The sequence below is a fragment of the Ceratina calcarata genome, unplaced genomic scaffold (genome assembly GCF_001652005.2).
Source record: "Ceratina calcarata isolate Rehan_Ccalc_2016 unplaced genomic scaffold, ASM165200v1 scaffold334.2, whole genome shotgun sequence".
Taxonomy (NCBI): Eukaryota; Metazoa; Arthropoda; class Insecta; order Hymenoptera; family Apidae; genus Ceratina; species Ceratina calcarata.
In genome coordinates, this window is record NW_017156169.1 from 169,741 (window position 1) to 183,213 (window position 13,473).

The 13,473-nt window shown below is 44.0% G+C and overlaps 4 protein-coding genes across 5 annotated transcripts; 1 reads left to right on the plus strand and 3 right to left on the minus strand.

The window, feature by feature from the left end:
- Nucleotides 1-55: 55 nt before the first annotated feature.
- On the minus strand, nt 56-2,576 carry LOC108624895 (tRNA (uracil-5-)-methyltransferase homolog A). The gene is made up of 8 exons (XM_018024496.2): nt 2,018-2,576; nt 1,766-1,924; nt 1,503-1,698; nt 1,307-1,434; nt 990-1,240; nt 689-923; nt 440-632; nt 56-375 (listed from the first exon to the last, which is right to left on the minus strand). Exons 1-8 carry the CDS (start codon nt 2,297-2,299, stop codon nt 125-127), a joined length of 1,695 nt encoding a protein of 564 aa, XP_017879985.1. The 5' UTR covers nt 2,300-2,576; the 3' UTR covers nt 56-124.
- A 39-nt stretch (nt 2,577-2,615) lies between these two features.
- LOC108624893 (zinc finger protein 236) lies at nt 2,616-11,049 on the plus strand. 2 transcript variants are annotated; one of them, XM_026813465.1, is made up of 23 exons: nt 2,616-3,092; nt 3,171-3,250; nt 3,318-3,421; nt 4,381-4,564; nt 4,634-4,768; nt 4,837-5,001; nt 5,067-5,198; nt 5,267-5,410; nt 5,481-5,598; nt 5,670-5,812; nt 5,872-6,088; nt 6,163-6,241; nt 6,323-6,458; nt 6,540-6,679; nt 6,759-7,708; nt 7,798-7,910; nt 8,007-8,258; nt 8,327-8,601; nt 8,686-8,839; nt 8,907-9,025; nt 9,086-9,323; nt 9,383-9,662; nt 9,742-11,049. In XM_026813465.1, exons 1-23 carry the CDS (start codon nt 2,993-2,995, stop codon nt 10,800-10,802), a joined length of 5,319 nt encoding a protein of 1,772 aa, XP_026669266.1. In that variant the 5' UTR covers nt 2,616-2,992; the 3' UTR covers nt 10,803-11,049. The 2 variants fall into 2 exon arrangements, with proteins under 2 accessions (XP_026669266.1, XP_017879983.1); XM_018024494.2 differs by lacking the exons at nt 2,616-3,092; nt 3,171-3,250; nt 3,318-3,421 and adding exons at nt 3,576-4,051; nt 4,130-4,209 and having other exon boundaries at nt 4,277-4,564.
- LOC108624894 (putative tRNA (uracil-O(2)-)-methyltransferase) lies at nt 10,830-12,965 on the minus strand. The gene has a single exon (XM_018024495.2). The coding sequence runs from the start codon at nt 12,943-12,945 to the stop codon at nt 11,125-11,127; it is 1,821 nt and encodes a 606-aa protein (XP_017879984.1). The 5' UTR covers nt 12,946-12,965; the 3' UTR covers nt 10,830-11,124.
- LOC108624898 (LYR motif-containing protein 9-like) lies at nt 12,958-13,457 on the minus strand. Its single transcript, XM_018024500.2, has 3 exons — nt 13,313-13,457; nt 13,111-13,203; nt 12,958-13,051 (listed from the first exon to the last, which is right to left on the minus strand). The coding sequence occupies exons 1-3, from the start codon at nt 13,436-13,438 to the stop codon at nt 13,013-13,015; spliced, it is 258 nt and encodes an 85-aa protein (XP_017879989.1). The 5' UTR covers nt 13,439-13,457; the 3' UTR covers nt 12,958-13,012.
- Between the last annotated feature and the right edge of the window lie 16 nt (nt 13,458-13,473).

Genomic DNA, 13,473 nt, shown 5'->3' on the forward strand with positions numbered 1-13,473 from the left:
CTACCGTTCGTCTCATGTTAGTATTGTCACACAGAAATAATGGAATTAAATCAGATTAAAAGTCAGACACGACAGGAGATCTTTTTATTCGAATCGTTCGTTAACAATAAAAATATGCGTGCCGCTAAGTGGCATCGCGCGCTTTCATAGCTACCGACAGTCTTTCCAAACACAGCACCAATTCGCAATGCTTGGTGTGCGGGAACATGTCTACGGCGACCGCTTTTGTCGGAACCAAAGGTTCTCCGACGTATTGTTTCGAGGCGGGCCTAGCTAAATCCACCAAGTTCCTTGCAGCCGCTCGAGGATTACAAGATACGTAAACCAGCCTCGACAACTTTTTCGTCTTGCGCATAGTCAACAAAGCTCGTTGATCTGTAATAAATATTCCTGTCTGTCCATCCACGCGACGATCAATGTACATAAGTGTATATCTTACGAAGTCCAGCTCGCGGAGGATCCACAACGGCGATCACATCGGGTTTGGTAATTCGCCGAATCACGGGATACAAGATATCCTCGGCTTTGCCAACGAAAAACTCACAGTTCGTCACGTCGTTCGTAACAGCGTTCTCCTTGGCGTCTTTAATAGCGTCCTCGACCACTTCCAAACCGAATACCTCGCCGCAATACTATAAGCGTACGCGTTTATTTTCCTAGCTAAAATCTTTACCAACGAATCTGATACCTTGGAAAATACAAGACCGATCGTTCCTGTACCGCAACAAATATCGAGCATCGAAGTGTCCGCGCTTGGTTTCGCTAAATCAATCGCCGCTTTGTACAACACCTGAGCGCCCAACGTGTTCACTTGAAAGAACGCCTGCGGAGATATGCGAAATTTCATATCTGACAACGTTTCCTCTATGTATCTCGTCCCGCTGATGTAATAATAATCGTCCCCGCCGTCTCCGTTGGCGCTTCTGATCGCAAGTGAAAATGATAAGAATCTGGCTCGATCGGACTACCAAGAACTATCAATATCTTACTTTTGTGTCATCGTTTGTAAATACAACGATGTGACGTGAGCCTCGACGCCGTTCCCGTCCTCGAAAAAGGCTTTCAGCTCCGATTTTAATTGTTCCAACTTTTCGGAACTCAGATCCTGCGGCTGCATCCCTACAATCACCATCAAGTCACCGCGGAGGGTCACTCTGACAGTGACTTGTCTCCAATGACCGCTGTGATCGACGGGATCAAACGGTTTCAACTCAGAATTATTCATGAACTCCTCGAGCACCTAAAATATCTTTAATGGAGACAACGAAAACCTGACGATGAAAGGACGAACTCTACGAAACCTTACCTTAACGACGACTTTCATTTGGCTAGGAATGTGACAAAGATTATCGATAGGCCCTACTGCCGTAGAACCAGAAGCATAACTACACAATCTGAACCCAATTACTACTTTGTCTTCGGCATCGTTCCTACCTACGTCAAATTGATTTCATAGACAGTGTGCTCGCCATAATTTAATATCATATGAACATTGATATTACCAACTGTAAATTCACACTTATTTCTATATTCTGTAGTCTTCTCTGTACTCAAAATAGGAAGCAGCTCGCAAGGCATTCCTTGATACTTGTCTTTCTGATAGTTCAACCAGTCTAAGAGATCGTCTTTGCTCTCTTTCAACATTTGTTTGCAAATGGACTTTAAGATCGAGCTCATTTCTTTTTGCTTCAGCTCTAACTAAAATCACATCGCATTTAGTATTTACGATTTTACACACTCGTCAAATTATGCATACTGGTCATACTTGACTCGCGTAAGGCATGTTCCAAAGAGGAATAGTGGTAGATTTAACTCTGTCTTCGATGGACAAACCCTGATCATCCTCGTCTACTTTTATACGCTTGTTCCCACCCTTCTCCTCTATTTTTCTCTTTACGAATGGATCCGGTGCAGGTTTCGCAATCTGATTTTTTTAAAAGACACTCGATGTTATGGACTGCTATCAGTAGACTGCAGACTTTTATATGACATGAACCGTTTAAGCTAGATAAAATACCTGAGCGCTCAGTTTACTGTTTTTCCATAAAATCCCATTTAACGTTTCTATAGCCTTCTGTCGGGTTTCCTCGTTTCGGAAACACACGTAAAGCCATCCACTGCCCCGCCTGGGTGGCTTTATCTTGCACGTTTGCAAATCGAGCTTCTCGTTCAACAATTTTTTAAACTCACCGATGCCGTAATACTTTGGCAAACCGCGTACCTCGATTTTATACTTTTCCGACGTGAAATCGTCCCTCTCGAGGTACGCGTAAGGATTCTTTTCGACTTCCGTGGTCATAGTTTCTCAAAACGTTCCCTCAATTTATCCACCCGATAAATTTGTTTTTATCAATAATAAAAATATTGTAAGCTTTGCCACTTCAGAATCCACGTGCTCACTGTTTACATGTTCTAGGTTATACTCTGACTTATGTCCATTCAGGTATATAAAATATCTGGAGTGTGCGCGACTGTCAAAAGTCGTAAGATAGAAGAGTAGCGACCAGGGATCTCGTATCTTTCCGTACACGGCTCGCTTCCCCTGTTTTTCGCCCGTTTTTCGATCCCCACTACTATTCTCCTCACGCGCCTTCGCGAAGCTCTCCGCACCTTTGAATTTTGTCCCCTAGGGGAAACTAACACATGCACATAGCTGGCTCAGTTTCGTTGTTACTAGCTGTACAAACAAACATATATCGTGCGGGCGAGCACAGATACTGATACGTACATAATAAGGTTAGGCTTGGCTTCGTTTTCGTAAGAAATTGAATCATGCGACTTGTGGAGAAAATTGAGATATTTAAATTCTACCAAGGCTTTCCCAGGATATTCAGTAGAACAAATGGTATCGATCTCGATAGACGAATGTAATGATTCAAGATATCATCAATGTCGTTCCCATAACACGTAGATGATCTCATGCAAAGAGTTATTTTCTCTCTCTGGATCGTAAGTGTTTAGTCGTGTATATGTCACTTTTGACGGAAGAATAATGTTGACGCGACACAACACGAATACAGACCCTCGCATTGAAGCGATACCACTGAATCTCGTTGCCAGTGAAGACGGTCGAACGCTCCTAACGGTGACAGGTAAAGATTCATGGGTTTGACACAAGTTTCTTGAAATATAAAAATCATACAGATTCGCATCGATTTTGGTTCTTACAGAACGCAAAGATGGTACGTTAGAAATCGTCGCGACGCCAATAACTCTTATCGGACAAACCGGAACAACTTCGTTGGCCGCTGTAAGAAATCTTGATGAGAATTTAATGTCGTACGTGTAACATGAAAACTTATTCTTTGCCATTGTAGCCTATTCTACAAATAAGCTTAGAAGATATTGTAAATGAATCGGAACTTCAGTCGGCAACTCAAACTCTCGATATTGAGCCTGAAGCTGTCATCGAGCCGATGAAATTACAATCTGGTCAAAAGTCGTAAGATAGAAGAGTAGCGACCAGGGATCTCGTATCTTTCCGTACACGGCTCGCTTCCCCTGTTTTTCGCCCGTTTTTCGATCCCCACTACTATTCTCCTCACGCGCCTTCGCGAAGCTCTCCGCACCTTTGAATTTTGTCCCCTAGGGGAAACTAACACATGCACATAGCTGGCTCAGTTTCGTTGTTACTAGCTGTACAAACAAACATATATCGTGCGGGCGAGCACAGATACTGATACGTACATAATAAGGTTAGGCTTGGCTTCGTTTTCGTAAGAAATTGAATCATGCGACTTGTGGAGAAAATTGAGATATTTAAATTCTACCAAGGCTTTCCCAGGATATTCAGTAGAACAAATGGTATCGATCTCGATAGACGAATGTAATGATTCAAGATATCATCAATGTCGTTCCCATAACACGTAGATGATCTCATGCAAAGAGTTATTTTCTCTCTCTGGATCGTAAGTGTTTAGTCGTGTATATGTCACTTTTGACGGAAGAATAATGTTGACGCGACACAACACGAATACAGACCCTCGCATTGAAGCGATACCACTGAATCTCGTTGCCAGTGAAGACGGTCGAACGCTCCTAACGGTGACAGGTAAAGATTCATGGGTTTGACACAAGTTTCTTGAAATATAAAAATCATACAGATTCGCATCGATTTTGGTTCTTACAGAACGCAAAGATGGTACGTTAGAAATCGTCGCGACGCCAATAACTCTTATCGGACAAACCGGAACAACTTCGTTGGCCGCTGTAAGAAATCTTGATGAGAATTTAATGTCGTACGTGTAACATGAAAACTTATTCTTTGCCATTGTAGCCTATTCTACAAATAAGCTTAGAAGATATTGTAAATGAATCGGAACTTCAGTCGGCAACTCAAACTCTCGATATTGAGCCTGAAGCTGTCATCGAGCCGATGAAATTACAATCATGCATAGAAATAAAATACAGCAATATTGGTACGCACGAGAGTCAGTCTCTTTTGCAAAGCCCTTTACTGGCCATAGACAGCGAAAAAGATGATGGAAATTATAAGCCAAACGAGCCGATCGTGAAGAAAAATAATGCTGGGAGACCTAAGAAAAATCCAGACGTCCCTCTCAAAGTATAGAATTTCTATCGAATCACGTGTACTTTATTTCCTAACATCGATCTAATTTTTCGTCAACGTTAGGGCCCGGACAGTTTAAAGTGCGACATTTGCCAGCAAGAATTCGTTAAACAGTCCCTGTACCGAAAGCATATGGAAAATCACGCCGAGGAGAAGCCTTATAGATGTCCAAAATGTTCCGCGTCGTTCAACGTGCCGGTAATTTATTCCTTGATGCACGATGGTTTTTATCAAAGGTTTCATTGGATCAATTATTATTCTTACAGTCGAATTTCACGCTTCACATGGCGACGCACAATACGAGCGAACCAAAATGTCCAGAGTGCGGCAAGAAGTTCACGAGAATGGCTAGTCTAAAATCGCACATGTTGTTACATGAAAAGGAAGAGAACTTATTCTGCACGGAATGCGAGGATGCTTTCTCGACGAAAGTGAGATTAATATTCGCTATCTTTGTTCACTTAGAACGACAACGTGGTAATGGTGACGTTTGTAGGCACAATTGGACGCGCATTTGAAGCTTCACGGGGAAAAGTGGACGGTGGAGGAAGTGCGGAAATGTAAATTATGTAGTAAACAATTTAGTCAACCCGCTCTGTACAGGCTTCACATCCGTGAACATTACAGGGTAAGCCACTGGCTAGATATCGAACGGCAAATAAACAAACATGATTAATTGCGAATTGATATTTTTAGTTGAAGACAAAGATAGTGAAGCAAACGAAAAGAGGAACGAAACAGAAAATGATGTACAAATGTACGATATGTTTAAAGTCATTTCAGAAACCGAGTCAATTGATGCGACACATAAGGGTGCACACCGGTGAAAAACCGTTCAAGGTAACAAGATGTTCGTTAACGTAACGTGTTTTACAGATGGGTGAGACTTGATCTTTGCACAATTTCAAAGTGTACAGTGTGCGACCGCGCGTTTACACAAAAGAGCTCGCTGCAAATTCATACCTGGCAACACAACGGTATTCGACCTCATACTTGTGAACTGTGCAACGCGAAGTTCAGCCAAAAAGGTTGTCCACAATTTCTATTCGCATTCGATCAATTCGATCGGATCGTGTTTCTCAAGTGCCATTGTTTGCAGGCAATTTGAATGCTCATGTAATGAGGGTTCACAACGTACCGGAAGGAGAGTCTATATACGCGTGCAATTATTGCTCGTGCGTGTTTAAAAAGTTGGGTAGTTTGAACGGACACGTGAAACGCATGCATAACGACGCGAACGAGGTAAATCCTGATAATTAGAAATTACACGGATGTTGAATTACGTTGCGAACAACTTCTAGGAAGTCAATGGAAGTCCCGACGATGATCCCGATATTCGTGCGACCGTCGACACTGTTATAACGCAGCTGGAATCGCTTAAACAAGCCACGAATCAAACGTCGAAAATGTCTGATCCCGAAACGACTGCGTTATCGGAAACTATTGCGAAAAAAGATATTCTCCAACAAGCTTTGAAAAACAGTGGCCTTCCCAGTAAAAACAAAGCAACTGCCGAAGGTATGTATACTGTACGTTGTTGCATTACTTCGGTAAAATAATTTTAAACGGTTAGCGAAACTGTTTGATCTCAGGCACGGCAGAAACGAAAAAGTGCGAGTCTCGTACGAGTTTCGTTACGTTATTAGATCGATCGCCTGACGGTGGTGCAAGGTAATTCACCTTGTTTAATTAAAAGTTCATCACCAGTTCATTTACATAAGAACAATGTTTCATTGTACCATGTCCTCACAGGAATTATTTAACAATAAAGCAACGATGCGTAGGAAACGTTAGATGGTACTCGTGCACGTTTTGTCATAAAGAATTCAAGAAGCCTTCAGATTTGTTACGTCACCTGCGTGTACATACGCAAGAAAAACCTTTTAAGGTATAACACAGATCGTCTCGTAACATCCCTTTTCTTATACTGGTTTGTCAATCCTGCATTACACCTGTTTGTATATTTTAGTGCACGCACTGTTACCGTTCGTTCGCTCTGAAATCCACGATGATAGCGCACGAACGTACCCATTCGAACATTAAAAAGTACGCTTGCGGTTTTTGCGATAAAACGTTTGTCTGTCATAGCAGCTTGGTTGCCCATGCCAAGTGAGTGTCTTTTATGCACTGCGTGTACTCCGATCGTTAATTTCGTTTTTATTTGTATGACGTTTTAAATCGTTGACAGATCGCACAAAGAGTCGGACAAGTCTGCGGACAAAGATGCCGAAGTGCAAAACGGTACTCCTGCCTATACTGTCAATCAGTCGAAAGCCCAAGCGAAGGGTAAATCGAGATTACCTCTCGAAGCGGAAAATCTGTCTGAAGTGATTCTACAGGAACCGTTGGTGATAAGCGATACGGGGAACAAGATTTGCGTGGCGCAGGTACCCTCGAAGGAGAAACGCAGCTGCGACGGAAACACGGATCCCGGCAGGCCACACACGTGCTGGATTTGCCAGGCGGCGTTTAGGAAGATCAGTCATTTGAAACAGCATCACCGTCGCCATACCGGGGAACGTCCGTACAAATGCACAAAATGCGACAGGAGATTCACGTCGAACAGCGTTCTAAAGTCGCACCTGCACACGCACGAGGATTCGAGGCCGTACAGTTGTACCATATGCAGCGCGAGATTCTCCACGCAGAGTAGCATGAAGAGACACTTGGTCACTCACAGCAACAAGAGGCCGTACATGTGTCCGTATTGTCACAAGACTTTCAAGACGTACGTCAACTGTCGGAAACACATGAAGATACACAAGTACGAGCTGGCGCAACAGCAACGGCAGCTCGAACAGGAACGAATACAAGTGCAGGAACAGGATTCGATTGAAACAAGCTTGGAGTCGAGATCGAAACAAGAAGCTGTCGTGGAATCGTCTTCTACTTCTATCGCTAGCATCGATCCTACCATCGCCATCACTACCACTGCCGTCAGTACGCCCACAATCATCGCAACGTCTTCTTCCACGTTCCCAACGCTTTCTCGCCTCGGCCCAGTGGAATTGTCGTTTCAACCGCAACTCGGACCAGAGTTTTCCCAAACCTTCCCCGAGTTCCGTGCCGTGACCGAAGACAAAGAGAACGGGAGACCCGTTTTATCGTCGAACTGCGACGGAACCACGTTTATCAATGGTACTTATCGAAAGTCGACATCAAGTACAGAGTACAATTTCCTATTACTCTTTTCTGCTATCTTTCGTTTATCTTCTTTTTGTTTCTAGAAACCGCGTCGGATATAGCTGTAATGAATATTGAAAATTCGCAGATGTTGCACACCGACGAGACTGGCTCGGTGACGTTGCCCGTTTACTCAGGCGATCGGGCATTCACTCCGGTACTATACACCTACATACATATGTTACTGTATACAGGTGGTCGATCGATAAATCGGTTCGTTGTTTCATCATCAAATGCGTATTCTTATTTGTAGGAGAGCATCCGAGATATAGAGGAGACGTTGAACCAGCAATTGTTTAACATCGGGATGAACCTTAATCTCGGGAATCACAATTCGAAGCTAGTAAACGCGAGCGATGTTATTTGTCAAACGAAGGAACAACAGGAACCGGCCGTGCTGAACGTGATATACGAAAACGACAGCACCAACCGCAATGGGGAACCATCTGGCCACGTATTCTCGTCACAATTAGATTCCTTTGACATGGATCACATCGGCTTGCAAGTGAGATAAAAACCGTTGCCTGAAAATCGTGTTGAAGGCATTGGAACCGAAAGGATTTTGTCTTTCAGTCGGACGCGCATGAGATCGACATTGCATTGAATGCAACGAATCCGAACGACGTGACGAGTATGCTAACGCGGAGTTCGAAGCAGGAGCATCAGTTGTCCGTTTGCGTAGCGGCGTCTGACAACGCGAACGACGATAGAGAAGAGAGGTCCGGTATGCAAGCGGTAGTATTAATTTCCCAGGAAAACTTTGGGCCTGAAAGTGCCGCCGCTGAATTGGCAACGAAACAAACACAGAAGACTGATCAGCAGTGTACCATCGATCCAATATTTTTAACGTGAGTTTTTCTTGAATTCTGCGAATTTTAATGTTTAGACAATCGTCACCGCAATAAAATGCAGTTGCGTATATTCGATCGTAGAAACGAGCTACGGGAACCGACACAAGAGTTCAAGATCCGATCGTCCAACGTTCAAGAGATGGTTAAAACCGTCACGGGGAAGATATCTCGCGGAGAATCTCTGCTACAGTGTCATATATGTGGCCAGCAAGGATTCACAACGATGAGATTGAAAGTAAATTAATTTTTGTCTATTATTTAACGCGATTAAGCGTCTGTTTAAATCTACTTTTGTCTATAAGGAACATCTAATGAGCCATCGATACGGTGGAACGAAGGAGTATCAGTGTACGGAATGTTCGTCGAAATTTCTTGCAAACGCTGGATCACACAGACATTTGAAGACTCGTACTGACAAACAGTGAGTATCGACAGAAGTTAGAAGGATTTCTTATTAAAATCGATTCCTATATTCGTACAGATCATTCAAATGCCCAGCGTGCGAGAAGCGCTTTGACAAAAGGACAGAAACCCGGTCACAAGGTGAAAGTCGTACCACGTGGTCTGGAATATCTTCGGGAACAAACTGCGGGACGATGGGAGCAATCACGGATAACCGCACGGCTCTAGACAATATCGTTATCGATTCAGATTCCGCTGTTTCTGAAAAAGTCCTTTTAGACACAGTGGCTGAGAAAGAAGTCATGGATTGTGTAGAGGTACGTTTTCCACGCTCGATTCACCTTTAATATATATGATAATAAGTAAAATTTATTAGACCATCTTAATGGAGAAAGAAGAGCGAAAGGAGTACACGAACAAATGCAAGTACTGTCCGAAAACGTTTCGCAAGCCGAGCGATTTGATAAGACACGTGCGTACGCACACGGGCGAACGACCGTACAAATGCGACTATTGCAGCAAGAGTTTCGCTGTAAAGTGTACATTGGATTCGCATACGAAGGTTCACACCGGGAAAAAGACGTTCCGCTGCCACGTGTGCAACAGTCTGTTCGCGACCAAAGGCAGCCTGAAGGTTCACATGCGTTTGCATACGGGTAAGCAATCAACGTATAATGTGGCAGGTGGGTTTCTCGTAGATTCCCGTTTGATAAGTTTTCTCTTATGATTGCTAAGGTTCGAAGCCATTCCGATGTCCATTTTGCGATTCGAGGTTCCGAACGTCGGGTCATAGAAAAGTACATTTATTGAAACATACGCGGGAACATAAAGACAACCCGAAGAGGAAACCGAAACATATGAAAGTAGCGGCAGTGGCCCAAGTTGCGGCCGACCTAGAAAAGTGCAACAGCGAAGTAGAAAGGAAAGAGAACGAGGAGGCCAACAGGCTTGAAACGAAACATCAACTACTACAGATTACAGAAACGGCTACGGGAATCGGTCCCGACTTTGGGACGTTCAATATCGAAGCAACGGCACCTTGTTTGACGGATCAAATAAATTTGGATGCTGACGGTATCGTGTCGAGCAATGACCAAACGATAGTGTCGATAGGTGAAAGCAACCAATTGGTTACAAATCTGCATTTTCTTTTAACGGACGGACTCGTCGCTATACACACCGAGGAATCATTACCGCCGCAGTCGATCGGGAATCGATGCGAAGCGCTGAATCCAAATACTGAAAGTACCAACGAAAAAATGAACGCGGAACATACAGAAGAAGCATTGGAAATACCAGATATATCAAATAATTGTTTATTGAGCGAAGCGATGGCGAATACGCAGTTGGAGCCGATTTCGAAGGCACCCGGAAAAAAGGAAGCGAGGCCAGAAAGGTCGGGGACGAAAGGGAATTCGAACTCGAAGAAGGAGTGCGATATCTGTGGAAAAGTGTTTACGAAACCGTATCAAGTCGAGAGGCACAAACGAATTCATACGGGAGAACGGCCGTACAAATGCGATCTCTGTACGAAATCGTTCGCCCAGAAATCGACGTTGCAGATGCACCAAAAGCATCATACCGGAGATCGCCCGTATGCTTGTCCCTATTGCGAATACTCGTTCACGCAGAAGGGAAATCTTCGAACACATGTGAAACGTGTTCACCAGTTGGACACCGTCGACCTGAGAAAGTGGAAACGAACGCAGCAATCGAAGCCCATTGTCGAAGAGGACGCGATCGAAGTTAAAAGTCTAAATTTGGACGACATATCGTTCGTCGAATTTCTGAAATAATGAAAATAACAATAATAATTGCAGTGCTACCGTTGTTCGATAGCTCGATCGAATGGTCCGTCTATTAACGATGCAATTACAAGCTGTCGTGAACGAACAATAGGGGGCAATAATAATTCATTACGTTTTCCTGGTGTAAAATAAGTACCGTATTATATAGATAGTTGAACGGTTAAATTCGTATCGTTTCGCAACGTGCATTCGCACGATTTGTATATGAAAGTGAAAATAAATTTTTAACGCGTAACGCTGCCAATTAAGAATGGCGTGTTCAGCAGACTACGTACCGTTTATACATGTACGTATATACACTGTGTCCGAATCAATGTTTGAAATTGCATTCCGCTTCGGTTGCCGGACAACCGTCCGGGTGATTCTCGTGAAACCAGCAGGGCTTCGTCTTGGTTCGCGGAGAGATCACTCTTCTCCTTTTGGGCCTCACCTTAGTCTGTAGCGTTCCAGGTATTCTGAACGCGACTCTTCCTTGGGCAACGGAAAATATATAGCTGTGATTCTTGAGCAAAGTCTGAAGGCCTCCGCATTCATTTCTCAAACGAGCGATGACATCCTTCGGGATCGATTCGGCGATTTCGCGTAATTCGAGGCATCTACCTGCGTTCCAAACCTTGCCCGATCCTTCGAGTACCGTCATGCGACCTCCGTGAAGTAACTGCTTCGATACCGTGTCAACGATATCTGCGATCAACGTTTTATCCAATTGGGTACAGTTCCTCACCTTCTCCACTGTGTCTCTCGGTTTAAAATCGCAGTTCCACTCTTGGATTTCTCTACTGTTCTGTGTTTCACTAGCTTCTGTTTTTTTTTTAGTCAAAGTCGTCTTCGCGTCCAACATTCGCCGAATGCGATCTTCCCGAGCTATCGTTTCCTCGTTCGTTCTTTGCCAACCGATCAGACATACACGTTTCGTGGAAGGTATCCTTAATTTATCGAGGTGCGTCGTGAAACCGCATTCGGTGCACACGTCTTTCACGTAATCGATGTAGTCAGAGTACTGACTCTTGGAAGCAGAGGTTCTCTGGTACTTGGCACCGTTAAGTTCGTAGGGACAGCAGGGTAGAAGAAAAAATCGACAAGTGTCCGAACTACGAGCTGCGATCACTGGAATCCACGGGGTCAGCTCGTCCGAATGGTTCCCAATGATCCAATCCACTCCCGGATACACCGTCGAGGAAGACGGGATGACCGTGGAAACTTGTAACGGTGTTTCGGGCGGGTACATGTCCCAAATCTTCCTTTTTCGCAGATCTATTCCCAGGCCAGCGTGACCCTCGCTGAAGAGAATGTACACCAACAAACCGTTGCCACATCCCAAATCGACGAACGACTGTAAACGATCTGTTCCCCTCTCCGATCGATCCTTCTCCCATAGCAGAAGCAAATATGCAGCGATCGCTATGTCTTCGTAGACGAATTTCATCGGATCCGTGTTCTCGGGCCAGTTCTCTATCAGCCGTTTCCCATATTTCTCTTTCAGTTCGCAGTACAGTTTCGCGTACTTCTCTGCTGATATCAGATTCAGGGAGGACAGGGGCATCGATGTAATTTTCTTTTCACTCTTCGCCCACTTCGATATACTTGGGAGAAGTTTCTTCTCCAACCAATCGATACTAGAATCTTTCCTAATGTTTTCTAACTGGTATACGCTGACAGAAATGTGTCCGTTCGGCTCCTGCTGTAACATAAACGGCATTCTGGGACCGAGGGACTGCTTGTCCAACGAGAAGGGTTTATGAATGTTCATGCAAATTCCTTCATCTGCGAGCAAGAGAAAGTCGATGCCCACAGAGGACGTACGCGGCATACGTGGTAGCTGCTTCGCCACGTACAATCGAACTCCTTTATTCGTTGTACCTGCCAAATCCTCGATGGACAAAGTCTCCATTAACTTTTTGATATCGATATCCTCTTTCTGATCATCCTTGGTTAATAGTACGATGTCTAAGGTGATAATGCGCTGAAAGAGTTTAAAGATATCGAGGTCAACTCTGACATCTAACAACTGAACAGATGCGAGAATTCTCCGGTTCACGGTTTGAGGATAACTCCGCCAAATATCGATGGCCTCGATAAACTGTGGTACACTGGCACCGTTCTCCATCCGCGTTACTCTTTCAAAATCCATGTCTCAAACTTGTGTTCTCTACTTGTTTCACGAACTTGTCTCTAAGATATCTCTTGCACCATTCAGACTATTTCGTTTGTCCCTTCGTTCCTTTCGACTTGGTATACTGTAAAACCTCCGTGTTAAAAGACCAGTTACCGAAACACAGATTACCCTTAAAAATACCTTGTCAACGATCCATTCCGCGTCCTTCACAGCCTTCTCCATAATCTGGCGAACGCGTTCTTGGTCTGGTTCAATCACGTGTTGCTTAAAGCTCTGTAAGCAGCCAGATGAAAAGGTTATCCACTGCACGTGACAATCGTGAAAATCAAACAACCAAAACATTGCTTTGTTCGACGAACTCTTTGCCCAGCTAAAGATTCACCTGCTTAATCGAATGCTTGTAAAACCACTGTGCATCCTTCGGCAATCTTTCGCATTCCCTTAATAAAAATTTGTACAAATGTCTCGGCGACTTTAGAACCGCATCTCTTAATGTTCCACTAGCCATTTCTGCTCAGATCTTAATGTTTGCAATATCCGACG

Excerpts from the sequence above, each read along its gene's own strand:
- LOC108624898 (XM_018024500.2), bottom strand. The coding sequence starts at position 13,438 with ATGGCTAGTGGAACATTAAGAGATGCGGTTCTAAAGTCGCCGAGACAT. Across the intron at positions 13,204-13,312 it reads ACAAGCATTCGATTAAGCAG|AGCTTTAAGCAACACGTGAT; the intron begins GTGAATCTTTAG and ends GGCTGCTTACAG. Across the intron at positions 13,052-13,110 it reads CGGAATGGATCGTTGACAAG|TATACCAAGTCGAAAGGAAC; the intron begins GTATTTTTAAGG and ends GAGGTTTTACAG.
- LOC108624894 (XM_018024495.2), bottom strand. The coding sequence starts at position 12,945 with ATGGATTTTGAAAGAGTAACGCGGATGGAGAACGGTGCCAGTGTACCA.
- LOC108624893 (XM_026813465.1), top strand. The coding sequence starts at position 2,993 with ATGTTGACGCGACACAACACGAATACAGACCCTCGCATTGAAGCGATA. Across the intron at positions 4,769-4,836 it reads CCGCGTCGTTCAACGTGCCG|TCGAATTTCACGCTTCACAT; the intron begins GTAATTTATTCC and ends TTATTCTTACAG. Across the intron at positions 5,411-5,480 it reads CCGGTGAAAAACCGTTCAAG|TGTACAGTGTGCGACCGCGC; the intron begins GTAACAAGATGT and ends ACAATTTCAAAG.
- LOC108624895 (XM_018024496.2), bottom strand. The coding sequence starts at position 2,299 with ATGACCACGGAAGTCGAAAAGAATCCTTACGCGTACCTCGAGAGGGAC. Across the intron at positions 1,241-1,306 it reads AAATGAAAGTCGTCGTTAAG|GTGCTCGAGGAGTTCATGAA; the intron begins GTAAGGTTTCGT and ends AAGATATTTTAG. Across the intron at positions 924-989 it reads TTACAAACGATGACACAAAA|AAGCGCCAACGGAGACGGCG; the intron begins GTAAGATATTGA and ends ACTTGCGATCAG.